The sequence below is a fragment of the Jaculus jaculus genome, chromosome 2, assembly GCF_020740685.1.
Source record: "Jaculus jaculus isolate mJacJac1 chromosome 2, mJacJac1.mat.Y.cur, whole genome shotgun sequence".
Lineage (NCBI taxonomy): Eukaryota > Metazoa > Chordata > Mammalia > Rodentia > Dipodidae > Jaculus > Jaculus jaculus.
In genome coordinates, this window is record NC_059103.1 from 115,066,376 (window position 1) to 115,093,919 (window position 27,544).

At 46.7% G+C, this 27,544-nt stretch overlaps 1 protein-coding gene and 1 long non-coding RNA gene across 2 annotated transcripts; both read right to left on the reverse strand.

Annotated features, from left to right (window-relative positions):
- Positions 1–13,383: 13,383 nt before the first annotated feature.
- LOC123458685 (collagen alpha-2(I) chain-like) lies at positions 13,384–19,509 on the reverse strand. The gene is made up of 4 exons (XM_045143537.1): positions 19,446–19,509; positions 16,549–16,728; positions 14,710–14,896; positions 13,384–13,775 (listed from the first exon to the last, which is right to left on the reverse strand). The coding sequence occupies exons 1-4, from the start codon at positions 19,507–19,509 to the stop codon at positions 13,757–13,759; spliced, it is 450 nt and encodes a 149-aa protein (XP_044999472.1). The 3' UTR covers positions 13,384–13,756.
- Positions 19,510–19,565: 56 nt separating this feature from the next.
- On the reverse strand, positions 19,566–22,304 carry LOC123458517. Its single transcript, XR_006635703.1, has 3 exons — positions 22,257–22,304; positions 20,617–20,773; positions 19,566–19,607 (listed from the first exon to the last, which is right to left on the reverse strand). It is a non-coding gene; the product is annotated as an uncharacterized LOC123458517 (long non-coding RNA).
- Positions 22,305–27,544: the final 5,240 nt, after the last annotated feature.

Below are 27,544 nucleotides of genomic sequence, written 5' to 3' on the forward strand. Positions count from 1 at the left end.
TTTTTAGCTGTCTCGGGAACTTTCACACTGATTTCCACAATGGCTGGATCAGATTTCATTCCCACCAACAGTGTAGAAGGGTTTCTCTTTTTCTGCAACCTTGCCAGCATTTATGGTCATTTTCTTTCTTTCTTTCTTTTATCCTTTTTAAAGGCAATGTCTCGCTATGTTGCCCAGGCTGGAGTGCAGCGGCTAGTCACAGGCGCCATCCCATTCCTGATCAACACAGGAGTTTTGACCTGCTCCACTTCCAACCTGGGCTGGCTCCCCCTCCTTAGTCATCCTGGTGGTCCCCTGCTCCCAGGACGTCACCATAGTCACGCTGAACTTAGTGTGGGCACTCGATCCTCATAGCTCACTACAGCCCCCAACTCCTGGTCCTCCTGCCTCAGCCTCCAGGGTAGCTGGGACTACAGGCACATGCCACCATGCCCGGCTCATTTGTTTCCATGATGGTAGCCATTCTGACAGGAGTGAGATGGAATCTCAAGGTAACTTTAATTTTCATTTCCATGATGGCTAAGGATGTAGGACTTTTTTTTTAGATGGTAATAGGCCATCTGTATTTCTTCCTTTGAGAACTCTCTATTTACTTCCAAAGCCCCATTTTTTTCAAGGTGGGGTTTCACTCTCTCCCAGCCTAACCTGGAGTTACAACAAACATGTCATGGCCATCCTCTTACCTCTGCCTCCCGAGTGTTGAGATTAAAGGTGTGCGCCAACAATACCCTGCTCTCCAAAGCCCATTTTAATTTTTTAAAAATATATTATTTATTTATTTATTTTGAGAGAAAGAGGGGAGAGAGAGAAAGATAGAATGGGTGCACCAGGGCATCCAGCCACTGAAAACCAACTCCAGATGCATGGGCCCTCTTGTGCATCTGGTTTATGTGGGTCCTGGGGAATTGAACCAGGGTCCTTTGGCTTTGCAGGTAAATACCTTAATTGCTAAGCCATCTCTCCAGCCCCCGAAGCCCATTTTTAATTGGATTGTTTGATTTCTTATTATTTAGGGGTTTTGTTTGTTTGATTTTGATATTTCGAGGTGGGGTCTTGCTCTAGCCCAGACTGACCTGGAATTCACTATGTAGTCTCAGGGTGGCTTCTAACTCATGGTGATCCTCCTACCTCTGCCTCCCAAGTACTGAGATTAAAGGCATGTGCCAACACGCCTGGCTTATTTCGTTTTTTGACTTCTTTGTATATCCTGGCTATTAATCTTCTGTCAGATATATAGCTGGCAAAGATTTTCTCCTATTCTGTAGGTTGTCTCTTTGCTCTATTCACAGTGTCCTTTGCTATACAAAAGCATCGTAATTTCATGTGGTCCCAGTGGTTGAATTGTGGTTTTATGTTCTGAGCAACTGGGGTTATATTCAGAAAGTCATTGCCTATGCCATTTTGTCGAATGGTTTCCCCTACCTTTTCCTTTAGCAGTTTCAGGTCTGGATTTAAGGTCTTTGATCCATTTGGACTTAATTTTTTTTTTATTAGCATTTTCCATTATTATAAAAAAAAAATCCCATGTTAATTCCCTCCCCTCACACACACACTTTCTCCTTTGAAATTCCATTCTCCACATTTGCACTTAATTCTTGTGCATGGAGAGAAATAAGGATCTGCTCTCATCCTTCTACATGTAGATATCCAGTTTTTCCAGCACCGTTTCTTGAAGAGGCTGTCTTTTCTCCAATGAGTATTTTTGACATTTTTGTTAAAGATCAGCTGGCTGTAGCTGCCTGGGTTTATATCTGGGTCCTCTGTTCTGTTCCATTGATCTACATGTCTGTTTTTGTGCCAGTATCATGCTGTTTTTGTTAGTCTGGCTCTGTAATATAGGCTAAAAACAGGTAAGTGATATTGCCAGCCATATTTTTGTTGCTCAAAATTATTTTGTGTATTCGAAGATTTTGTGCTTCCAAATGAATTTTAGGATTGTTTTTTCTATTTTTATGAAGAATGCCATAAGAATTTGAGGATTGCATTAAACATGTAGATTGTTTTTGGTAAGACTGACATTTTTACAATATTGATTCTTCCAATCCAAGACATGGGATGTCTTTCCATTTCCTAGTGTCTTCTGCAATTTCTGTCTTGACAGGTTTGAAGTTTTCATTGTAGAGATCCTTCACTTCCTTGGTTAGGTTTATTCCAAGGTACATTATTATTTTTTTAGATATTTTTAAAAATTTATTTATTTATTTATTTGACAGAGAGAAAGAGAGAGATAGAATGGGCATGCCAGGGCCTCCAGCCACTGCAAATGAACCCCAGATGCATGTGCCACCTTGTGCATCTGACTAACGTGGGTCCTGGGGAATGGAACCTGGGTCCTTTGGCTTAGCAGGCAAGTGCCTTAACCACTAAGCCATCTCTCCAGCCCCAAGATATTATGAGAGAGAGATTGAGAATGGGTGCACCAAACACATGCACCACCATATGCATCTGGCTTACATGGGTTCTGGGGAATTTAACTTGGGTGTTTAGGCTTCACAGGCAAGCACCTTAACTGCTAAGCCATCTCTCCAGCCTCTGTTTATTTTTACTTATTTATTTTTTGAGACAATTGTGAATGGGAGTGATTCCCTGATATCATCTTAAGCATGTTTATTGTTAGCATATAGGAAGGCAACTGATTTCTGTGTGTTTATTTTGTGTCCTGCTACATGGCTAAAAGTGTTTATCAGCTCTAACAGTTTGGTGGTGGAGTCTTTAGGGTTAGAATCATGTCATATGCAAATAATGATAATTTGATATCATACTTTCCAGTTTGTATCCCTTTTAAGTGTGCCTCTTGCCTTATTGCTATAGCTAAGACTTCCAGTACTATATTAAATAAAAGTGGGGACAGTGGACACCCTTGTCTTGTTCCTGATCTTAGTGGAAAAGCTTCAAGTTTTTCCCCATTTAGTATCATGTTGGCTGTAGTTTTGTCATAAATAGCCTTTATTATGTAGAGATATGTTCCTTCTATTTCCAGTCTCTGTAGGCCTGTTTGTTGTTGTTGTTTTATTTTTATTTATTTATTTGAGAGCAACAGAGAGAGAGACAGAGAGAGAGAGAGAGGGAGGGAGGGAGAATGGGCGCACCATGGCTTTCAGCCATTGCAAACAAACTCCAGATGCTTGCGACCCCTTGTGCATCTGGCTAACATGGGTCTGGGGAATCGAGCCTCGAACCGGGGTCCTTAGGCTTTATAGGCAAGCACTTAACTGCTAAGCCATCTCTCCAGCCCTGCTTTTTTTTTTTTTTTTTTTTTTTTTTTTTTGAGGAAGCTCAGGCTGAACTGAAGTTCACTATGTAGTCTCAGGGTGGCCTCAAACTCATGACAATCCTACTTCCTCTGCCTCCCAAGTGCTGGGATTAAAGGTGTGTGCCACCACGACCAGCTTCTGTAGTACTTTTATCATGAAAGGATGTTGGATTTTGTCAAATGCATTCTCTGCATCTAATGAGATGATCATGTGATTTTTTTTTTGATCATGTGATTTTTGTCCTTCAGTCCATGTATATAATGTATTACATTTATCGATTTGCGTATGTTGAACCATCCCTGCATCTCTGGGATAAAGCCTGGTCAAGGTGAATGATCCTTTTGATATATTCTTGTATTCTGTTTGTCAATATTTTAAAAATATGTATACATTTTAAAATTTTATTTGTTTATTTGAGAGAGAGGGAAATAGAATTGAGAGACAGAGAGAATAGGCCCGCCAGGACCTTCAACTGCTGCAAAAGGATTCATGTGCCACCTTGTGCACCAGGGGAATCTAACCTGGGTCTTTTGGCTTTGCAGATCAGCGCCTTAAACACTAAGCCATCCCTCCAGCCCCGTTTGCCAATATTTTGTTGAGAATTATTATTATTATTATTACTGTTTGTTTTTTGAGGTAGGGTCTCACTGTAGCTCAGGCTCACTTGGAATTCACTATGTAGTCTCAGGGTGGCCTTGAACTCATGGCTATCCTCCTATCTCTGCCTCCCAAGTGCTAGGATTAAAGGCGTGTACCACCACGCCCAGTGAGAATTATTTTTAATATTTTTTTTAGTTATTTATTTGAGAGAGAGGCAGATACATTATAGATGTAGATGATAGATAGATAGATAGATAGATAGATAGATAGATAGATAGATAGATAATAGGTAGGTAGATAGGTAGGTAGGTAGGTAGAGAGAGAGAGAGAGAGAGAGGGAGAGAGAGAATGGGCACACCAGGACCTCCAGCCACTGCAAACAAACTCCAGACACAGGTGTGCATGTGGCTTATGTGGGACCTGGAAAATCAAACCTGGGTCCTTTGGCTCTGCTGGCAAACACCTCAACCACTAAAGCATCTCTTCAGCCCTTGTTGAGAATTTGCATCTATGTTTAAGAGGTAGATTAGTCTATAATTTTCTTTTTTTGTTCTGTCTTTGTGTGGTTTTGGTATTGGTGCGATGTTGGATTCATAGGAGTTTGGTAGTATTCCCACCTTTTCTATTTTATGGAAAAGTTTGAGAAGCATTGGTATTAGACCTTCCATGGAAAAATTCATAAGTGAGAGCCGGCTGTGGTGACTCATGCCTTTAATCCCAGCACTTGGGAGGCAGAGGTAGGAGGATCACCTGAGTTCCAGGCCACCCTGAGACTATGTAGTGAATTCCAGGTCAGCCTGAGCTATAGTGAGACCCATCCTCAAACAAACAAAAAGCAAACAAACAAACAAATTCATCAGTGGATCCATCTGGCCCTGGACATTTTTAGTTAGGAAATTTTCTGTACTTTTTAAAAAGTATTTTATTTTTATTTATATTTATTTGAGAGAGGGAAAAAGGCAGAGAGAGAGAGAGAGAGAGAGAGAGAGAATGGGCACTCTAGAGTCTCCAGCCACTGCAAACAAACTCCAGACACATGCACCCTCTTGTGCATCTGGCTTACGTGGGTCCTGGGGAATTGAACTGAGGTCCTTTGGCTTTGCAGGCAAGCGCCTTAACTGCTTAGCCAGCTCTTCAGCCCTTTCTGTACTTGTTATAGGTCTATTTAAGTGGTTAATCTCATCTTGATTTAGTTTTGGTAGGTCATAAATCAAGGAAATCATCCATTTCTTTCAGATTTCCAAACTTAGTGGAGTATATGGTCTTATAGTATGTCCCCATGAATTTTTGAATTTCTGTAATATCTGTTGTGATGTTGCCTTTTTCATCTCTACGTTTATTTTTGTGTCTCTTTCTTTTGGTCAGATTTGCTAAGTGTTTATTTTGTCTATCCTTTCAAAGAACCAACTCTTTGTTTAATTGATTCTTTGGAATTTTTTGTTTGTTTTGGTTTCTATTTCATTAATTTCTGCCCTAATCTTTATTATTTCTTCCTGTCCACTGTTTTTGGTTTGCCTTGTTCTTCTTTTTCCAAGTCCTTAAGGTGGAAAGCATTAAGTTGTTTACTTGGACCCTTTCTAATTTCCTTTTTTTTTTTTTTTTTTTTTTTTGGTTTCTTGAGGTAGGGTCTCACTCTAGCCCAGGCTGACCTGGGATTCACTATGGAGTCTCAAGGTGGCCTCGAACTCACAGCAATCCTCTTACCTCTGCTGCCTGAGTGCTGGGATTAAAGGGGTGCGCCACCACGCTTGGCTGTTCTCTGTTTTTCAAGTTAGGGTTTCACTGTAGTCCAGGCTGACCTGGAATTCACCATGTAGTCTCAGGGTTGCCTTGAACTCACAGCTATCCTCCTACCTCTGCCTCACTAGTGCTGGAATTAAAGACATGTGCCACCACGCCTGGCTTATTCTATGAATTTTTAAATTTCCTCCTTGCTTTCTCCATTGACTCATGCATCATTTAGTAGTGCATTGTTTCATTTCCATGATATTGTGTATGTTCTATAGCTTTTCTTGCTGTTGATTTGTAGTTTATTCCCATTGTGATTAGATAGAGTGCAAGGAATTATTTCAGTTTTCCTGTATTTGTTAAGATTTGCTTTGTGTCCTAATATATGGTCTACTTTAGAGAATGTTCTATGTGTTGCTGAAAAGAATGTACATTCTGCAGCATTTGGATGAAATGTCCTGTATATATCTGTTAGGTCCAGTTGTTCTATGACCTCATTTAATCCAGATACATCTCTGTTTATTTTTTTTGCTGGGAAGACCTGTCAACTGATGAGAATAGTGTATTGCAGTCACCCACTACAACTTCTTGGTGCTATCTGTGAACTTAATCCTTTTTTAAAAAAAAAGTATTTTGGCTGAGCGTGGTGGCGCACGCCTTTGATCCCAGCACTCGAGAGGCGGAGGCAGGAGGATGGCAGTGAGTTCGAGGCCACCCTGAGACTACATAGTAAATTCCAGGTCAGCCTGGGCTAGAGTGAGACCCTACCTTGGAAAAAACAAAAATAATAAAAATAAAATAAATAAAATAAATAAAGTGGGGAGTGACTGAGGAAGACAGCCTACCCCAACCTCTGCCTTTCACATACGTGTGCAACACATGCTTATCTACACACATATGTGCCCCCCCCCGGGGAAAAAAAAGAGAGAGAGAGAGACAGAAAAAGAAAGAAAAGACCAGGGAGATGAAAAGTGGAAACAACCAAGGAGAGGGCTGAAGTCCAACGCCAAGTTCAAGTGTGCCAGTATGAAATTAAAATTGGAAGTCAGGAAGAGGGACTTGAAAGTCATTCTCGGGAGATAAAAGTGGAGAGGTTTAAAGTAACATAAAATAAAGTGACAAGATGAATGTGATTTTTAGAAGATACATCAAAGCCTCCAGTCTGGGATTGAAAGGAGAAAAAATATCTACATTAAAGATGCGGCGGGCTGTAATTGGAGGCAGATGGCCACCCAGGAGATGAAGACATGCTGGAGAGCTGGCCCGGGGAGGGAAGACAGCCATGTTTGTTTTCTAAACAAGATAGAAACTTGAAAGTCAAAAGCACTTAGAAAAACCTGTTTTAACCGGGTGTGGCGGCGCATGCCTTTAATCCCAGCACTCTGGAGGCAGAGGTAAGAGGATCACTGTGAGTTCGAGGCCACCCTGAAAGTAAATAAACCTCTTTTTTTTTTTTTTTTTTTTTTGTTTTAGGTTGTTTGTGTAGCCCTGGCTCACCTAGAATTCACTATGAGGTCTCAGGGTGGCCTTGAATTAACGGCAGTCCTCCTAGCTCAGCCTGCCGAGTGCTGGGACTAAAGGCATGCGTCACCATGACCAGCTAAAACCTCTTTTTAAAAATAAATATTATAGACTGGGCTTCTGCGTGAGAATGAAAATACTTAGTAGCAGAGGCCAGTAAGTTGAAAAGGAGACATAAAGGGTGGAGAAAGGAAGGGTGGAGGATACTTAATAGGTTGATATTGTATATATGTAATTACAATGATTGTAATGGGGAGGTAATATGATGGAGAATGGAATTTCAAATGGGAAAGTGTGGGGGTGGGGAGGGAGGGAATTACCATGGGATATATTTTATAATCATGGAAAATGTTAATAAAAATTTAAAAAAAAGAAAAAAATAAATATTTTACTTATATTTGAGAGAAAGAGGAAGAGAGAGAGAGAGAGAATGGGACACCAGGGCCTCCAGCCACTGCAAACAAACTCCAGACACATGCACCCCCTTGTGCATCTGGTTTACGTGGGTCCTGGGGAGTCAAACCTGGCGAGGGGGGGTGTCCTTTGGTTTTGCAGGCAAAGTGCCTTAACTGCTAAGCCACCCTCCAGCCCCAAACCTCTCTTAAAGGAAGTCAAAAGCTGGAAGATTCCAGAGAAAGATGGCCAGATATGCCAGGGTCCTGGCACATGTCTGTAACCCCAACATCGGGGAGGTGGAGGCAGAAAGATCAGGAATTCGAGGTCATTCTCAGCTACATAGAGTGGCTGAAGTCAGCCTGGGCTACTTAAGTCTCTGTCTCAAAAATTGCAAACCAAGCAGCAGGTAGGTGGGGCAGAGGTGTTGCCAGGGGAAGGACATAACCTTGGCAGTTACGCTGGCGGAAGGGTGAGATGGGTCAAGGGTTCCCACCACAGAAACATGATTGGCATGTGAGGCTATGCATACATTGACGAGCTTGATAAGCCACTCTGCAATGCAAACCTGCCTGTCGGTGATCAAGCATCACACTGCGCGGCCAATAACACAGGCAACTTCTCTTTGTTAACTAAGAAACCAGACTGGGTGTTCGAGGGGCAGGCAAGGTATGTGGAGGGTGGGGGATGGGTGGACCAGGTCCCTGACACTGGGCTCTAAGATAGTGGCTTTGCTGGGAGATGGGGGGAGGGGGGCAAGGGACACACCTGTGTGGGGAGGTGGATGTGTACATGTGCACATGTGTACGGGTGTGTATGAATGTATGTGTTTGAGGGAGTGTGCCTCTGTGTTTATATATGTGCACAAATGAATTTATATGTGCGTGTATGCTTGTGTGCATGTGTGCACGTGCATGTTTGTGCACGCACATGAACTTGTCTGTGTGCACATGACTACACCTGTTTGCATATACGTGCATGTGGATGTACATATATGTGTGTATGCATGTATGCCTTCGTGTGAGTGAGTGTATATGTATGTTCATGTGCTTATGTGCAGGGGTGTGTATGACCCCCTATATATATGTATGTGCATCTAGAGATGTGCGTATGTTTGCTTTACTTAAAACATATTTTATTTTTATTTATTTATTTGAGAGAGAGAATGGGCGCGCCAGGGCCTCCAGCCACTGCAAACGAACTCCAGATGTGTGCGCCACCTTGTGCATCTGGCTTACATGGGTCCTGGGGAGTCGAACCAAGGTTCTTTGGCATTGCAGGCAAGCGCCTTAACCACTAAGCCATCTCTCCACCCCTATATGTGTCCTTTATGTCTACACTTGTACACGCATGCTGGGGTGGGTATGTGTATACCTGCATGTGTATGCATAGTTTATGAGTATGTGTAGTGTTTATGTGTGCATGTGAATGTCATGTTTATGAATATATATGCATGTGTATGTTCATATGCATATGTGTTTTTTTTGTTGTTTTGTTTTTCGAGATAGGGTTTCACTTGTAGCCTCAGGGTGGCCTCGAACTCATGTCAATCCTATTTCTGCCTCCCAAGTGCTGGGATTAAAGGCATACACCATCACAAGTGATTTTTTTTTTTCAAGGTAGGGTCTCACTCTAGCCCAAGCTGACCTGGGATTCACTATGTAGTCTCAGGGTGGCCTTGAACTCATTACGATCCTTCTACAGTGCTGGGATTAAAGGCATCCACCATCACTCCTAGCAATATTTTTTTTTAATTTTTATTTATTCATTTAAGAGAGAGAGACAGAGAGAATTGGTGCACCAGGGCCTCCAGCCGCTGCAAACAAACTCCAGATGTATGCACCACCTTGTGCATCTGGCTTATGTGGGTCCTGGGGAGTCAAACCTGGGGGGTGGACCTTTGGTTTTGCAGGCAAAGAGCCTTAACCTTCAAACCATCCCTCCAGTCCAGTACACAGGGTTTTTGTTTGTTTGTTCAAGGTAGAGTCTCAGTCTAGCCCAAGCTGACCTGGAACTCACTCTGTAGTCCCAGGCTGGCCTTGAGCTCACAACAATCCTCCTACCTCTGCCTCCCAAGTGCTGGGATTAAAGGCGTGCGCCATCATGTCTAGCTCTGTACACGGTTTATGTGTCCATACAGTGCCTGTTTATGTACACATATGATGGGTGTGGGGATGTGGCGTGCATACCCATGTGGACTTGTGCCCATGCCTGTGTATGTATATTGGGTTTATATGTACATATGGTGTTGATGCGTGCGTGCCATGCATGTGCACTTGTGTACATGTAGTCTTTAAATGCACATGTATTGCATTCATGTGTATATGTCATGTGCTTGATGCCCTTCTGCGTCCCATAAAGAGGCATCAGGATGGAAGAGATGGCTTAGCGGATAAGGTGCTTGCCTGCGAACCCTAAGGACTCATGTTTGACTCTTTCAGGTCCCACGTAGCCAGATGCACAAAGTGACACAAGTGTGCAAGCTCACACACGTGAACAAGAGGGCGCAAACGGCTGGAGTTCAATTACAGCAGCTGGAGGTCTATCCTCTTATAAGAAAAAAAAAAAAGCCAGGTGTGGCGGTGCACACCTTTAATTCCAGCACTTGGGAGGCAGAGGTGGGTGGATCGCTGCCATGAGTTGGAGGTTCCCCTGGAACTACACAGAGAATTCGAGGTTAGCCTGGGCTAGAGCGAGGGAAAAAAAACAGAAAAAAGACAAAAAAAAAAAAAGAAAAACGAGTCTGGAGCAGATGATGAGGGTTGAGGGCGGCACCTGGTGGTCTTACATGTAGGACTTGGAGGGTTTCCCTGGAGACACCTTGTCACCCACCATCCAGCCTCGCTTCTTTTCCTCCTCCCCCTCCTTTTCTTTCCTTTCCTCTTCCTCTTTCTCATTCTTCTTCCTTCTCCATCCTTCTCATTCTACTCATCCCTCCTCTTCCTTTTTTTTTTTTTTTTTTTTTTTTCACTCTAGCTCAGGCTGACCTAGAATTCACTATGTATTCTCAGGGTGGCCTTGACCTCACAACGAACCTCCTACCTCTGCCTCCCAAGTGCTGGGATTAAAGGCATGTGCCACAACACCTGATATTTATTTTTGATGTTTTTATTTTTACTTACTTGTAAGGAGGGGTGGAAGGGGGTTGGGAGGGGAGATAAAGAATGGGTACTCTTGCCAGTGTAAATGAACTCCAGATGTATGTGCCACTTTGTGCATCTGGCTTTATGTGAGTGCTTGAGAATCGAACTCAGGCCATCAGGTTCTGCAAACAAGCACCTTGAACCACTGGGCCGTCTCTCCAGTCTCATCCTCCTCCTTTTACACACGTGACCCCTTGTGCATCTGACTTACATGGGTCCTGGGGAATAGTACCTGGATCTTTTGGCTTTGCAGGCAAGCACCTTAACTAGTAAGCCATCTCTCCAGCCCTCATCCTCCTCCTTTTAGACAAGGTCTCATGGAGTCCATGCTGATCTTCAACTCTGTGAATGACTCAGAACTTCTGGTCCTCCTGTTTCCACCAAATGGTGGGATTACGGCTGTGCCACCATGATGGGCATCTGGCTTCTCCACTCTTAAATCTGCTCACACTTACACATCCAAGAAGCCATCCAGTGCACAAAGGGGCACATGCATCTGGAGTTCATTTGCAGTGGCTGGGGGGCTCTGGCATGCCCATTCTCTTTCTCTCTATCTGCCTCTCTCTCTAATAAATAAAAAATATTTTTTTTAAAAAAAAGAAGCCATCCAGCAGGGCAGTGTCATAAGCACACTCTGTGTGGTTTTTTTTTTTATTTGTTTGTTTGTTTTGTTTTCTGAGGTAGGGTTTCACTCTAGCCCAGGCTGACCTAGAACTTGCTCTGTAGCCCCAGGCTGGCCCATGAACTCACAGCGATCCTCTTACCTCTGCCCCCTGAGTGTGGGATTAAAGGCGTGCGCCACCATGCCTGGAGGCGCACCCTGACTCTTACATACTCCACTTACTGCAGTCCAGTGGCTTGTCCTCCACCATGCAATCCTGATGCTCCAAGGTGCTTCCCAGAGTGAGACCCAAGATGGGCATGGTGACTAGCACCCTAATCCCTGCACTCAGGAGGCAGAAGCAGGAAGATCACAGGTTCGAGACCAGCCTGGGCCACACAGTGAGGCCCCCTTCCCATCCCCCCAAAAAAACCCCAAAACCATGCCAACAGAGACTGTTCAGTCTACTGACTTTACTAAGTGCCCTGCAAACTTGAGGAGCTGAGCTCAATCCCCAGAACCCATGTAACACTGGGCATGGTGGTGCCCATGTCTCGGCACTGGGGATGCAGAGACAGGAAGGGGCTCGCTGGTCGGTCAATCCAGTCTAACCGAAGAGCTTCTAGGTTCCAGGGGAGACCCTGTCTCAAATAGAGGTGGATCGTGTTCCTGACGATGGCACCCAAAGTCATCTGCTAGTTTCCACATGCACACCATGTACACCCACAAACACTTATGTTCACACACACACCTGCAAAAAAACAAAAGAAAGGGCTGGAGAGATGGCTTAGCGGTTAAGCGCTTGCCTGTGAAGCCTAAGGACCCTGGTTCGAGGCTCGGTTCCCCAGGTCCCACGTTAGCCAGATGCACAAGGGGGCGCACGTGTCTGGAGTTCGTTTGCAGAGGCTGGAAGCCCTGGCACGCCCATTCTCTCTCTCTCCCTCTATCTATCTTTCTCTCTGTGTCTGTCGCTCTCAAATAAATAAATAAATAAATAAATTTAAAAAAAAAAAAAAAAAAACAACCAAAAATAAACGAAATCGAGTCCATTGTATTATTAGAAACAGAAGGCTTGTGGCCTCTTCAGGCACTGCTGATAACTTCTGGATTGTAGCTCCCCCCGCCCCAAGATAGGGTCTCACTCTAGCCCAGGCTGACCTAGAATTCACTCTGTAGTCTCAGGCTGACCTTGAATACACATGCTGTACCTCTGCCTCCCGAGTGCTGGAATTAAAGGAGGGCGCCACCAAGCTTGGCTTGTGGGTTTTTTGTTTTTAGGGTTTTTTTGTTTTTTTTTGTTTTTTTTTTTTTTGCTTTCTGAGGTAGCCCAGGCTGACTTGGAATTCATGATGTAGTCTAATGGAGGCCATGAACTCACGGTGATCCATCTCTGCCTCCCAAGTGCTAGGATTAAAGGTGTGTGCCACAATGCCCGGCTTCCAGCCCATCTTTTGAAAAGCATTTATTGGTGTGTGTGCAAATGCATACACGCATATAAGTCAGAGGGCAACTATGAGCTTCTGTGCTCTACCTTGAGACAGGGTCTTTTGCAGCTGAGCCACGCAGCCCCCAGCCCCTCACTGGGATTTCTAGGCAGGAGCTCTACCACTGAGCCACACCCCAGCCCCGCCCTGGGAATTCTAGGCAGGAGCTCTACCACTGTGCCATGCCCCCAGCCCCTCACTGGGAGATTCTAGGCAGCTCTACTACTGAGCTATAAATAGTCTTACTAACTCACTAAACTTGTGAATGCTCTTATCCAGCTCATTGATGTGGGTGGGCAAATATACCACTTTGCATGTCCAGGTGACTTTCACACACTCCCCTTCTTCCTCCCATTCCCCCCCCCCCCCCACGTCTCCAATATGTTCAAGTGCAAAGCCAGGTTTCCTAGGAGTCTGTCCCGTTAATGATTTTCCCTGCCTGTTCCAGTTGAGGTTCCTCACTGAGGACAAGGCATTCCATTCCCTGTGCCCCCAGCCCCGTGGAAGCCCTCCCATGAGCCCCTAACGCTTGGGTAGGAGATAGTTGGTGTCAAAGAACCAAGTTAAGACCTTGAGTGCACTCTTGAGCTAGGGGTCGAAGTTGTGTTTGGGGGAGCTGAAAAGGGTACCTCACAGAGAGAAGCAGCTGACTGCAGGGCTCCTGCACCTGTCACAAGCTTTATTGTCCATATGAGGGACTAGCCACACTTCCACAATTCCATCGAGAGGGAGGGAGAGAGGGTAGGGGCTTGGAAAAGGGACGTCACTGAGCCACACCTTGGCAGCCACACCGGGCAGGCCGAGAGGCCTACGAACGCCAACGCTCTTGTAGGGAAATGGCTTCTTGCACACACACCTGCCACAGGCAAGGCCACCCTCCCCAACCCTCGGGGCTAGTGGGTGCTCAGGCGCCCCTGGTTCCTTGTGGGGCCTTTGGCTGTTAAGATTTGACAAGTACCTCCTGTCTGTGCGTGGCACGAGGCTGCCCGACTTTGCTGGAACAAGAGCAGTATTCATCTCTGGGTTAGACAGCTAAAGCATCGATTCTAGGCTGTTAATAAATAAAAACCACGTTGTGAGGACTACCTAACACCAACAGGGGGTTGGAAGGAGGCCCAATGGGATAACTCACTCCCTCCGGATTGGTAAGAGCACGAGTGCCCCCTACTGGCCGCTCATCGTGCTTGCAGAGAGGCCACATGGAGGGTTCCAGGACTTGTATAAAGCAATCCAGCTCAAGGGGGGCTCGAGGCCACCCTCTCTGGTCACAGGCGGAGCTGGGAGCTAGGAGCTGCCAGTGGCTTCGTGGGGGCAGGGCCCTCTGGGCTTGCAACAAACACAGACAGCCAGTTTGATTCTCCCCCTTCTCCTCCCCCCTCCCAGGAACAGCCCGTGTTTGTTGAAAACGTTGGCTCCAGGCTCAAATTCAGGACTGGCTCAAGGTCGTGGTGGGATGGAGAGTGAGGCTTTGTGAGCTCCACTAATACTGTAGCGTTGTCTGCCGAGGCTGGCTGCACCTCAGCTGGGAGGTGTGTAAGCATGTTAGCCTGGTGTCGGGGAAGAGGGACCCTGTCCCCTGAGTCCTTGGGCCTGGCCCCTCCCTGGTCAGAGAGGCCCCTGGGACCTTGTGCTACTGTGGAAGGAAAGTTGGCATGTGGGGTGAGATGCCCCCAGGACTGCCTTCACTTGGATTATACCGCAGATGAGTTTCCACTGGGCTCTTGAAAACCAACCGCACCTGTCCTTGGACAGTGTGCCCCCAAGAGAGGCTGAGCCCTGCTCTGCCCCTCAGAGGCCTGTGGGAGTCCTGGGGACTTCAGAAGGACAAGGGGGAAGGGAAGTACCCAGGACACCCAGACAGACCTCAGGCAGGGCAGCCCGTTGGAGGAAGAAAGGCCCAAGGGGATGCCTCAGCCTCCATAAGTCAATTCCAGAAGGTTCTGGGAAGGCCCAAGAGAGGTTCCTTGGGCCAAGCCTCACTGTACCGCTTTCTGTGGGAGCCTCCTGGTCCGGCAGGGGGTTTGGGTGAAGAATGTCCACGTGTGAGGACATTATGGTTACAAACACAGTCTTGTCTCTGAAGGGACACTCCTGGCTCGCTGCCAGGGCAGCCTGGCAGGGCTCTGGTGGGAACTGGCCACTCGATGGTGTCCCTCAGGGTCAGTGTTTGTCCTAGGAGAGAACAAGAGTTTGACCAGCAAGGTTTTTGTGTGTGTTTCCATATATGCATATGCAGGTGCATGTGAACAGCACATGTGTGTGCGTGTGTGTGTTTGTGTGTGTATGTGTCTGAAGGGCAGAGGAGAACTCGGATGTCTTCCTCCATTGTTTTCCCATAGGTTTCCTCCAAACAGAGTCTCTCGTTGAACCTGGAGCCGTAGTTTTCGGTCAGACTGGCTGATCAGCGAATCCCAGTGATTCTGTCTCTGCTTCCTATGGGACTGTGGTTACAGGCATGCATGCGTGGCTGCATCTACTCGTTTCCATGGGTGAGGGAGAATGGAACTCAGGGTGAAGCAGACTGTCTTGGGCCCTCATGCTTGCATGACAAGGACTCTTACCCACTGAGCCATCTCTCTAGTCCTTTCTTTTCTTTTTTTTTTTTTTAATTATCCACCTATTTATTTGCAAGCAGAGAAAGAAGAGAGACACTGACTGAGTGTGCCAGGGCCTCCAGCCACAGCAAATGATCTCCAGAGACATATGCTACTTTGCGTATCTGGCTTTACATGGGTACTGGAGAATCAAACCTAGGTCGTTAGGCTTTGCAGGCAAGTGCCTTAACTGCTGAGCATCTCTCCAGCCCCCTCACGTTGCTTTTTGAGATGGTCCGACTGAACCTGGAGCTCACTGACCCGGTTAGATTACCTAGCCAGCAAGTTCTGTCTTGGTGTCTCCAGCACCCGCCCCAGCCCCATGGCCTGCCCTATCTCCAGCCCAGGGTGCCTGTCCTGCCCTCAAATATCTGGACAAGGACTGGCTTCCTTGCCTTTGTCCCCAAGCCTGGTCCTCAGCTGAATGTGTCACAGGTAGAAAGACAGAAGGCACGCTGACTCTCTGTGCTCCAGCGACAACTACCTGGATCACACTGCAAGCCATGGGCACAGCTGTTCCCAGACCAGGGGCTGTGCAGCAGGGGTAACACAAGGTGGGTGCCTGGGACTGAGGACAGGGAGGAGGCGATCATGCTGGACACTTCCTCCAAGAAACCATGGGCCGAGGGCGTGGCCCAGTGGTAGAGCTCCTGCCTAGAATTCCCCAATAAGGGGCGGGGGGCGTGGCTCAATGGTATGATGCTTGCTTGTTTAGCAAGTATTAAATTGCTCGGTTCCAATGTATTACCACGGGGGAGGGTGGGTTGGGAAACAGGAAAGCAATACCATGGCTAGAGCCCTTCCTAAGCAACCTTGCCGGTAGGGGACTCAAAACACACACACACACACACACACACACACACACACACACACACACAACTCCTTGTCCTTTTGTCTTTCAGCGACTTCTCGAGCTTCCTCAAAGGCCTGCAGTTCTTACCTCCTGTTTGTGGGCTTTATCCGGCTGGTGGATACCGTTGGCAGAACCGGAACTACCGAGGTCTGTGAGGGATGGGGGTGCGGGAAGGGGAGGAGCCCCTCAGTAGGTGGCCAGGGTGCAATTCCGCATCCACCCACTAGATGGCGATGTCTTCCCAACAGCACCAGCCAAGCTCCGAATTCCCAACCCCTTACAAGAGGGGTGCTGCCTCGTTCTGCACCCCCGGGTTCCCAGCTCACGGTTTTCTCCTCCTCCTCCTCCTCCACGTGGGGGCTCCCCATGGCGCTTACCTGGGCCCGGTCCGAGCATCCCCTTAGGGCCTCCACGAGACTCTCCACCTGCTGACCCTGGTCCAGGGCGTCCCGTAGCGCGTCTTGGGTGCTGGCCAGCTGATGCTGCAGCCGGAGCAGCTCCGGGGCAGAGGCCGGGTCGATGAGGGAGTGCCGCCGCCGCTCCGATAGCGACTTCTCCTTACCCTGGGGACAAGGAGGCGGGTGAGAGGGACATGCATACACAGGAACACGCGTGGGTGGCCCCACCTCACCTCTGGGTCAAGCCTGGGGATTCCCCTGGTGTCCCTTAAGCTTCCCTCCCGGCTAAGGCACCTGGCCTTGCCTTCCGAACATGGCCTCATTTCCACCCTCTTCGTTTTTTTAAAATTATTTCAAGTTTTAAAAAATTTGTTTATTTATTTTTACTTGAGAGAGAGAAAATGGGTGTGCCAGGGCCTCCAGCCATTGCAAATGAACTACAGACGCATACATCCCCTTGTGCATCTGGCTTACGTGGGTCCTTGGGAATGGAACCTGGGTCCTTTGGCTTTGCAGGCAGACGCCTTAACCGCTAAGCCATCTCTCCAACCCTTATTTATTTTTGAGGTTTCTTCTTTCTTTCTATTTGCCTCATTCTCTCTCTCTCTCTCTTAAATAAATAATACTTTTTTTCAAGGTAGGGTCTCACTCTGGTCCAGGCTGACCTGGAATTCACTATGTAGTCTCAGGATGGCCTTGAACTCACAGCGATCCTCCTACCTCTGCCTCCCGAGTGCTGGGATTAAAGGCGTACACCACCACACCCAGCTCAGTCTTCATTTCCAAGTCCCAGAATCGACAACACCTCTCCTTGCATCCAGGCACCCTGAGATGCACCTGCTGGGCTGGCCTCCTTGCTTCTACCCCAGGCTGGGGCTCAAGCCCTCCATCCAAACCTTCCCATCACCCCACATCCTCCTACCTTCACGTGGCTTCTAGTCCCCTCCCCCCCCCCCTCAACAGATTAGAGTGCTGAGAAGTTAACTAGACCAGTCTGGGCTCCAGGGTTATGGCTGTGAACCCAACACCTCACTTGTCTAGAATAAAACTTCTGGGGAGGAGAGATGGCACAGCAGTTTAAGACACTTGCCTGCAAAGCCAGAGGAGCCAGGTTTGATTTCCTAGTACCCACATAAAGCCAGATGCACAAGGTGGTGCATGGAGTTCGTTTACAATGGCTAGAGGCCCTAGAGTGCCCATTCTTTCTCTCTTTCTTTCTATTTGCCTCTTTCTCTCTCTCTCTTAAATAAATAATACTTTTTTTCAAGGTAGGGTCTCACTCTGGTCCAGGCTGACCTGGAATTAACTATGTAGTCTCAGGGTGGCCTTGAACTTACAGTGATCTATTTTATTTATTTATTCTATTTTATTTATTTATTTATTTTTGTTTATTTTTATTATTTACTTGGGAGAGAAGAGAGAGAAAGAATGGGTACGCCAGGGCCTCCAGCCACTGCAAACAAACTCCTGATGCATGCGCCACCTTGTGCAGCTGGCTTAGTGGGTCCTGGGGAACCGAGCCTCGAACCAGGTTCCTTGGGCTTCACAGGCAAGTGCTTACCAGGTTCCTTGGGCTTCACAGGCAAGTGCTTAACTGCAAGGCCATCTCTCCCAGCCCTATTTTATTTTTTTAAGATTTATTTTTATTTACTTATTTGACAGAGAGAGAGAGAGAGAGAGAGGGAAAGAGAAAGAGACAGAGACAGAAATAAGCAGGTAGAGAAAGAGAGAGGGAGAGAATGGGCACGCAAGGGCCTCTAGCCACCGCAAACGAACTCCAGACGCCAGCGCCCCCTGGTGCTGTGATTACAGGAGGTCATCACGGTGCCTAGTTGATGAGGCACTGGGGATTGGACCCAGGGATTCATGTATGCTAGATGTGGTAGTTTGAATGGATCCCCCCCCCCCCAACAGATTGAGGATTTATTAAAGCTTGAAACTTGGCTGCAGGCGGTGTCACTGTGGGCAGATCCTAAGGTCCAGTCCTATGTTTGGGGTGGATCTGGAATTCTATCATCTAAGGTGTGCAGAGTGCTTGAGCTCTGCCTGGGCTTCCTGGAGTGGGCTGGCTTGCGGTGCTGGCTGTGGTATTTCTCTCTGTGTGGACCTGTGAAAGGGGGCCAGCTTCTTCCTCCCTTAGGGAACTTCCCCTGGATATGTAAGCTTCAAATAGTCTGTTCCTCCTATAAATTATGCCTTGTTTGGAAGTTCATCCCAGCAACGTGTAGCTGGCAACCACACTAGGCAAGCGCTTTACTGACTGAGCCACATCCTTGGTCCCCTAAGAGTTCTTGATGGTCACTCCCTCCTCTCCAGCCTGTGGACACCCCCAAGGCTGAGCCCCATTTCTTTCAATCTCCCCCACAGGGTAGAGGACAGGAGGCCTAATGGTCCCAGGTCCCACCTCACCCAAACGTTGCGGCTGGCCATGGAGGAAGACGGAGGAGACAGATGGCTTTGTCTTGTGCTACCAATGTGACCACCTGTCTCCATCCCACGCGAGCAGACCTAGCTGAAGGCCAGGTTCCCATTTCCAGAAGAGAAGGAACCTCCCTCGGCATCTGGAAACCTGGGGCTGGAGGAGGCTTGAATGTCCTCTTCGTGAGAACCCCTGGTTTCTTCTGCACAGAGAGCTCACTACTGAGTTGGCCTTTCTGGCTTCCAGACAGGCAAGACTGGTTTGGTTTTCGAGGTAGGGTCTCGCTCTAGCCCAGGCTGACCTGGAATTCACTCTGTAGTCTCAGGGTGGCCTCAAACTCACCGCGATCCTCCTCCCTCTGTCTCCCGAGTGATGGATTAAAGGTGTGCACCATCAATGCTGGCACGATTTTCAATCCCCACTGTGACGTGGTGAACTTCCCACTCTTGTCTCCCACCTGCCAGCCCCGTCAGCTTTTCACGCAGGCCCGGGATGTCGTCCTTGAGTTTCTGCTCTTTCATCCGCCATTCGGCCTTGTGTACTCGCGGCTCAGGTCCCTCTCAGGCCTGGGGAGTGGCGATTGGCCTCTAACAGCAGCACCCGTGGCTCGTTCAGACTCCTGGGGGACAAGGTCACAGCAGCAGTCATAGGAACCCTCCTGGCCCCCACCACGTCGTGCAACTTGCCTGGACACCATCCACCACCAGGGGGCGCCGTCCACACAACTTCAGTGCCCCCAGGGACCCGGTGGAAGGGTGGGGACTTGAAGCTTCAGTCACAACCAAAGCAGCAAGATTAGGACACAGGACCACCAAAAGGGCGTGGCTGTTTCTGGAATGTTCTTTTCATTTTATTTACTTTACTTTCTTACTTGGTGTTTTCAAGGTAGTGTCTCCCTCTAGCCCAAGCCGACCTGGAATTCACTATGTAGTTTCAGGGTGGCTTTGAACTCACAATGACTTTCTTACCTCTGCCTCCCAAATGCTGGGACTAAAGGCATGCACCACCATGCCCGGCTATTTTATTATTAGTATTTCTAATTTATTTGAGAGAGAGGAAGACAGAAAGAAAAGAATGAACACACCAGGGTTTCTAGTCACTGCCAGACTCATGAGCTAACTTATGCCTCTGTGGGTATTGGAGTTGCTTTGCAGTGCCTGGAGGTCCCACTGGCTATCTGCCTCTCAAATAAATAAATAACAAATAGAAGAGTGTGGACTAGAGAGATGGCTTAGCGGTTAAGGCCCTTGCCTGCAAAGCCAAAGGAACTACCTTCGATTTCCTAGGACCCAAATTAAGCCAGATACACAAGGGGGGGTGCATGCATCTGGAGTCTGTTAGCAGTAGCTGGAGGCCCTGGCATACCCATTCTTTCCCTTCCTTTCTCTTTCTCTCTCTCAAATAAATAAAAAATAATAACTTTTTTTTTTCAAGGTAGGGTGTCATTCTAGCTCATGTTGACCTGGAATTCACTATATAGTCTCAGGCTGGCCCCGAACTCACGGGGATCCTCCTACCTCCTAAGTGCTGGGATTAAAGGCGTGTGCCACCACACCCAGCTCCAAAAATAACATTTTTTTAAAAAAAAAAAAAAAAGGATGGGAGAGCCAAGCCCACGATGCACTCACCGTTCCTTCCTCAGCAGTTCTTGGCTGATGTGGACCAGCTGGCCTGAGGCATCATGGGTCTTCGGTGACTCAGTCTCCAGCTCCGCCTCCAGACCTCTCTTCTCCTTCAGAAGGGAGTCCACCTTCTTCTCTCCCGACTTACACTTGTTCTCCAGGGCTGAGGGGAGTCATGGGGGAGGGAGAGGGTGGGTTCGAACATGAATGAAACTCCACCCAGGGGCCCCACCTTGATCAGGATGCCCAAGGGGATGACAGTAACATCACCCTTAAGAGGCTGGCAGTGCCAACTGCGCCACCTATCATCCCAGAACTGGAGAGGCTGAGGCAGGAGGAGCACTGATATTTCTAGGCCAGCAAGAGCTACATAGTGAGACCCTGTATTAAACAGAGAGAGGACCATAGGGCTGGGGGGACAGCTCAGAGGGTAAAGTGCTTGCCTTGAAAGCAAGAGAACCAGAGTTCAATCCCCACAAGCCACATAAAAACAAGCAAAAGAAACCCCAAACCTCAAGTTGGGCATAGTGACACACGACTTTAATTCCAGCACTCGGGAGGCAGAGGTAGAAGGAACATGATGGGTTCAAGGCCAGCCTAGGACTACAGAGTACCAGGTTGGCCTGGACTAGGGTGAGACTTTACCTCAACAAAACCAAACCAGAAACAAGGGCAGGACAGATGGGTTATCAGTTAAGGCACTTACCTACAAAGTCTAAAGACCCAAGTTTGACATTTCAGTACCCTTGTAAGCCAGATGCACTAGGTGGTGCATGCCATCTGGAACTTGTTTGCAGTGGCTAGAGGCACTGGGAAGCACATTCTCTCTCTGCATATGCCTCTCTGTGTCTCTCAGTCTTTGTCTTTCTCAAATAAATAAATAAATAAATAAATAAATAAATAAATAAATAAATAAATAAATAAATGAATCACCACCACCACCTCAGTGTGGTGGTGCATACTTGTAATCCCAGCACTGGGGAGGCAGAGATAGGAGGATCCTAGCTCACTCTCCAGTTAGTCTAGCTTAATTAGTGACCTCCAAGCCAATGAGAGACCCTGTCACAAAAAGAGGTGGATGCACTAGAGAGATGGCTTAGCAGTTAAGACACTGCCTGCAAAGCCACAGGACCCAGGTTTGATTCCCCAAGACGCATGTGAGCCAGATGCACAAGGTGGCACATGTGTCTGGAGTTTGTTTGCAGAGGCTGGAGGCCCTGGCAAGCCCATTCTTTCAACCTGTGTCTGTCTCTCTCAAATAAAAAAACCACCTGAGCCGGGAGTGGTGGCACATGCCTTTAATCCCAGCACAGGGTGGCAGAGGTAGACGGATTTCCATGAGTTCGAGGCCACCCTGAGACTACATAGTGAATTCCAGGTCAGTCTGAGCTAGAGTGAGATCCTACCTTGGGAAAAAAAAACAAAACAAAACTTTGAGTCTTCAAAGCCACAGGGAAAACCCAAGGTAGGTGGGACGTGAACTACAGACTAATTCTGGGGAGAACTCAGGGCCTCAGCCCCATTGTTGACTGCACCCATTGCTGTAGTCCAGGTACATGCTCCAGACACATGGACTGGCTTGTGTCACTAAAGTCACACCCGCCGCTCCCCCACTGTCCCATCTACTGCACAGGAGAGAAACTTACCACTTACTTGGCCCTGAGCATCTCGATCTGGGACACCAAGGCTGCCACCTCTTTGTCCCTCTTGTTGAGCTTGTCCTGCAGGCCTGGGAGAGAAGGGAGAGATGCCAGTGAAAGTTCCAGGACCAATGGGGCGGCATGGCAAGGGCCCATGCCCGGGGAGGTCATAGGTCCTGGTGGGGCAGGGAGGACCTACCACCGGTGCCAGTGTGCCGTTTCAAGCATTACTTAATCTTGGTAACTTTTCTGCTAAACAGCCCTTGATTGGGCACTATTTACATAAAGGCTACCCCTTTTGTGGAATCTGCAGAATGGGAACCTTTTAGGTTGGGCTTTATTTATTTTACTTTAGTTACTTATTTTTGTTTTGTTTTCATTTATTTTTATTTATTTACTTGGGAAAGACACAGAGAGAGAATGGGCTCACCAGGGTCTCTAACCACTGCAGATGAACTCCAGGTACATGCACCATCATGTGCATCCGGCTTACGAGGGACCTGGGGAGTTGAACCTGTGTCCTCAGGTTTCTCAGGTATGTACTTTAACTGCTAAACCATCTCTCTAGCCCCCATTTTGTTTTATTTATTATTATTATTATTTTGATTTTTTGAGGTAGGGTCTCACTCTGGCCCAGGCTGACCAGGAATTCACTATGTAGTCTCAGGGTGGCCTCTCAAGTGCTGAGATTAAAGGCATGTGCCAGGCTGGAGGAATTACTTAGCAGTTAAGGCATTCTCCAGCAAAGCCAAAAGACCCAGGTTCGATTCTCCAGAACCCACGTTAGCCAGATGCACAAGGGGGCACACACATCTGGAGTTTGTTTGCAGTGGTTGGAGACCCTGGCATGCATTCTCTCTCTCCCTTTCTCTGTATAATAAATAAATAAAAATAAAATATTTTTTAAAAGACATGTGCCACCACACCCAGCTACTTTATTTATTTTTTTATTTTTATTTTTTTCAAGGTAGGGTCTCACTCTAGTCCAGGCTGACCTGGAAATCACGTATATGTCAAGGTGGCTTCGAACTCACGGTGATCCTCCTACCTCTGCCACCTGAGTGCTGGTATTGAAGATGTGAACCACTGTGCCCAGCTATTTTACTTTATTTCTGCTGAATTTCTGGTGCTTTTATCACCATTTACTTATTTACTTGAGGTAGGGCCTCCCTCTAGCCCAGGCTGACCTGAAATACACTATGGGTGGCCTCGAACTCACAGCTATTGTCCTACTTCTGCCTCCTGAGTGTTGGGATTAAAGGCATGTGCCACCATGCCTGGCTTCTTCTGATCTTTTAATTTATTTGTTTGCTATTTGCATGTAAAACTTTATCTGTAGGGCTGGAGAGATGACTTAGTGGTTAAGTGCTTGCCTATGAAGCCTAAGGATCCCTGTGCTTCCTCATGACCCATGTTAGCCAGATGCACAAGGGAGAGCACATGTCTGGAGTTTGTTTGCAGTGCCTGGATGCCCTGGCGTGCCCATTCTCTCTCGCTCTCTCTCGCTTTCTCTCTCTCTCTCTCCCCCTCTCTTTCTCTTTCTGTCTGTTGCTCTCAAATAAATTAATAAAAATAAACAAAAAATTTAAACAAACAAACAAAAGACAGGTTCTTTAAAAAAAACTTTATCTGTAGGGTTTCTTTGAAGTCTTTGCTGTCTCTAGATTTGCCTTGCTCATAGACAGGGGGCGCTGTCCCATGATTCACACCAGCATCACCTGGGCCAGGCTTCCTTCCAGCCAGCTGTGCAGACCACTGCACTCTCTTTCCCACCGCTTGACTTTTTGTCTTAAAGTGCCTTTTATTTTTGACAGTTCATTCTTCACAATGCTTTTTTTTTTTTTTTTTTTAAGAGAGGGTCTGGCAGCAATTCACTATGTAGTCTCAGGTGGCCTCAAAATCATGGCAATTATCCTATCTCTGCCTCCCAAGAGCTAAGATTAAAGGTGTCAGCCACCATGGCCAGCTACGATGGTATTTTTTAAACTTACTTTATTTATTTATTTATTTATTTATTTATTTATTTATTTTTGCGGTAGGGTCTTACTCTGAGCCAAGCTGATCTGAATTCACTATGTCGTCTCAGGGCCATCTCAAACTCACGTGTGGCACCACACCCTGCTTAAATTATTTTTTAAAAGAATTTTATTTTTATTTAGTTGAGGGAGAGAGAGAGAGAAAGCGAGAATCGGTACACCACTGCACACGAATTCCAGATGCATGTGCATCTGGCTTATGTGGGTTCTGGGGAGTCAAACGTAGGTCCTTAGGCTTCCTAGGCAAGTGCCTTAACTGCTAAGCCATCTCTCCAGCCCTACAATACTACTATTATTATTATTTGTTTGTTTTTTAAGGTAGGGTCTCACTCTAGTCTAGGCTGACATGGAATTCACTATGTAGTCTCAGGGTGGCCTCAAACTCACAGCGATCCTCCTACCTCTGCCTCCCAAATGCTGGGATTAAAGGTGTGTGCCACAATGCCCAGCTCTCCTACAATGCTATTTTTTTTTTAATTTTTATTTATTTATTTATTTGAAAGTGACAGACACAGAGAGAAGGACAGATAGAGGGAGAGAGAGAGAATGGGCGTGCCAGGGCTTCCAGCCTCTGCAAATGAACTCCAGACTCATGTGCCCCCTTGTGCATCTGGCTAACGTGGGACCTGGGGAACTGAACCTTGAACCGGGGTCCTTAGGCTTCACAGGCAAGCGTTTAACTGCTAAGCCATCTCTCCAGCCCCTACAATGCTATTTTTAAAAAATACTTTACTTAGAGCCGAGTCTGTTGGTGCACGCCTTTAATCCCAGCAATCCAGAGGCAGAGGTAGGAGGACTGCCATTAAGTTCTAGGCCACCCTGAGACTACATAGTGAATTCCAAGTCATCCTGAGCTAGAGTGAGACTACCGCCCCCCACCAAAAAAAAAATTATTCATTTGAGAGAGTGAGAGACAGAGGAAGAGGCAAATAAAGAGAGAAAATGGACTGTGCCAGGGTCTCCAGTCACTGCAAAGGAACCCCAGACACATGTGCCACCTTGTGCATCTGGCTTATGTGGATACTGGGGAATCGAACCTGGGTCCTTAGGTTTCACAGGCATGCACCTTAACAGATGAGCCACGTCTCCAGCCCTTACAATGCAATTTAGTTATTTATTAAATAAAAAGGCCTAAAATAACTATTTATGCTTATATGCATAGGTTAGAGCTGCTCTGAGTTGGTCAGAAAAGCTTCTTTATTGCAGTGGGTGGTGGTTCGCGCACGCACACGTAATTGGTCAAAACACTGAGTATACGGTACTAGTGTGTGCTCAGACCTACGCAAGGGGTCGTCTGCATGGCCCCTCACCACCACCAGGGCTCAGGACACATGGAAGAAGTGGTGGTGGCATGAGAAGCAGAGGCCAAGGATGAGTGCCGGGGACGCCGTCTTCCGAACACAGCGTGGCCACTAGCTAACTGTGCGCCCACAGCAGCCGTGGCTGCGAGCATGGACCCGCACAGAGATGGCCCAGTCCCCGTCTGTCCGGGAAGGGGAGGGGCTCACGAGACCTCCTCCACTTGTCCCAGAGGCGTTATTGGTTGCTGGGGGAAATGGAAGCATTTTCTTCACCAGTGGAACCACTAGGAAGTTGTCCACTCCAGGAAATAACCCCCACCCATGCTCGTACAAGCAACCCTAGTTAAACTCAGTGGGACGTGCACACACACACACACACACACACACACAGCATGAAAGTAGAAAGAACACTAGCTGAGAAGGAATTTAGCAGGTGTGGAGTAAGAGGGGTTAAAGAAACCGGGCATGATGGCGCATGCCTTTCATCCCAGCCCTCGGGAGGCAGAGGTAGGAAGATCGCAATGAGTTCGAGGCCACCCTGAGACTACACAGTGAATTCTAGGTCAGCCTGGACCAGAGCTAGACCCTACCTCAAAACAAACAAAAACTTAAAAAAGGGTAATAAAGAGTGAAAATGATAAAACTTATTTTATATATATATATATATATATATATGTATGTATGTATGTATGTATGTATGTATGTATGTATGTATATGTATAAAATCCCCAAAAGTAAAATAAAAATTAGATCCCACCCTTGACAAAATCCAACATCCCTTCATGATTAAAGTCCTACAGAGACTGGGAATAGAAGGAACATATCTCAATATAATAAAGGCTATTTATGACAAGCCTACAGCCAACATATTACTAAATGGGGAAAAACGGGAAGCTTTTCCACTAAAATCAGGAACAAGACAAGGGTGTCCACTGTCCCCACTTTTATTTAATATAGTACTGGAAGTCTTAGCCATAGCAATAAGGCAAGAGACACACATAAAAGGGATACAAATTGGAAAGGAAGAAATCAGGTTATCATTATTTGCAGATGACATGATTCTATACATAAAGGACCCTAAAGACTCTACTAGCAAGCTGTTAGAGCTGATCAAAACCTATAGCAATGTAGCAGGATACAAAATAAATACACAGAAATCAGTAGCCTTCATATATGCTAACAACAAACACACAGAGGATGAAATCAGAGAATCACTCCCATTCACAATTGCATCAAAAAAAAATAAAGTACCTTGGAATAAACCTAACCAAGGAAGTAAAGAATCTATACAATGAGAACTTTAAAACACTCAAGCGAGAAATTGCAGAAGACACTAGAAAGTGGAGAAACATCCCTTGTTCCTGGATTGGAAGAATCAATATTGTGAAAATGGCAATCTTACCTAAAGCAATCTACACATTTAATGCAATCCCTATCAAAATTCCAAAGGCTTATAGATTCTTCTCTCTCGCCATGCACAAGAAATAAGTCCAAATGGATTAAAGACCTTAACATCAGACCGGAAACTCTGAAACTGCTAGAGGAAAAAGTAGGGGAAACCCTTCAACATATTGGTCTTGGCAAAGACTTTCTGAATACAACCCCAATTGCTCAGGCACTAAAACCACAGATTAACCACTGGGACCTAATGAAATGCTCAGGTTAATGCACAAGCTAAAAAGGCTTGACGTAAACTTCCATCTATTGGGAGGGGGACTGAAGATTTGTCAAAAATTAGACAAGAACCTGATGAATTATATCAAAACTTTGTGGATAAATTATTACAGGCTGCTAACAGACTGGTTGGAGATTCTGAAACAGTACTTGCACTTGTAAAATTATTAACCTATGAGAATGCTAACTCTGCTTGTCAAGCAGCCTTGAGGCCATTTAGGAGAAAGGGGAACATAACTGATTACATTAGTCTATGTTCTGACATAGGTCCATTCTATACACA

Bases quoted from the DNA above. Each gene is read 5' to 3' on its own strand.
- LOC123458685 (XM_045143537.1), bottom strand. From the start codon at position 19,509: ATGAAAGAGCAGAAACTCAAGGACGACATCCCGGGCCTGCGTGAAAAG. The intron at 16,729-19,445 runs GTGGGAGACAAG...CCCCAGGGTAAG, and splicing joins AAAGCTGACGGGGCTGGCAG to GAGAAGTCGCTATCGGAGCG. The intron at 14,897-16,548 runs GTAAGCGCCATG...GTTCTCTCCTAG, and splicing joins GATGCTCGGACCGGGCCCAG to GACAAACACTGACCCTGAGG.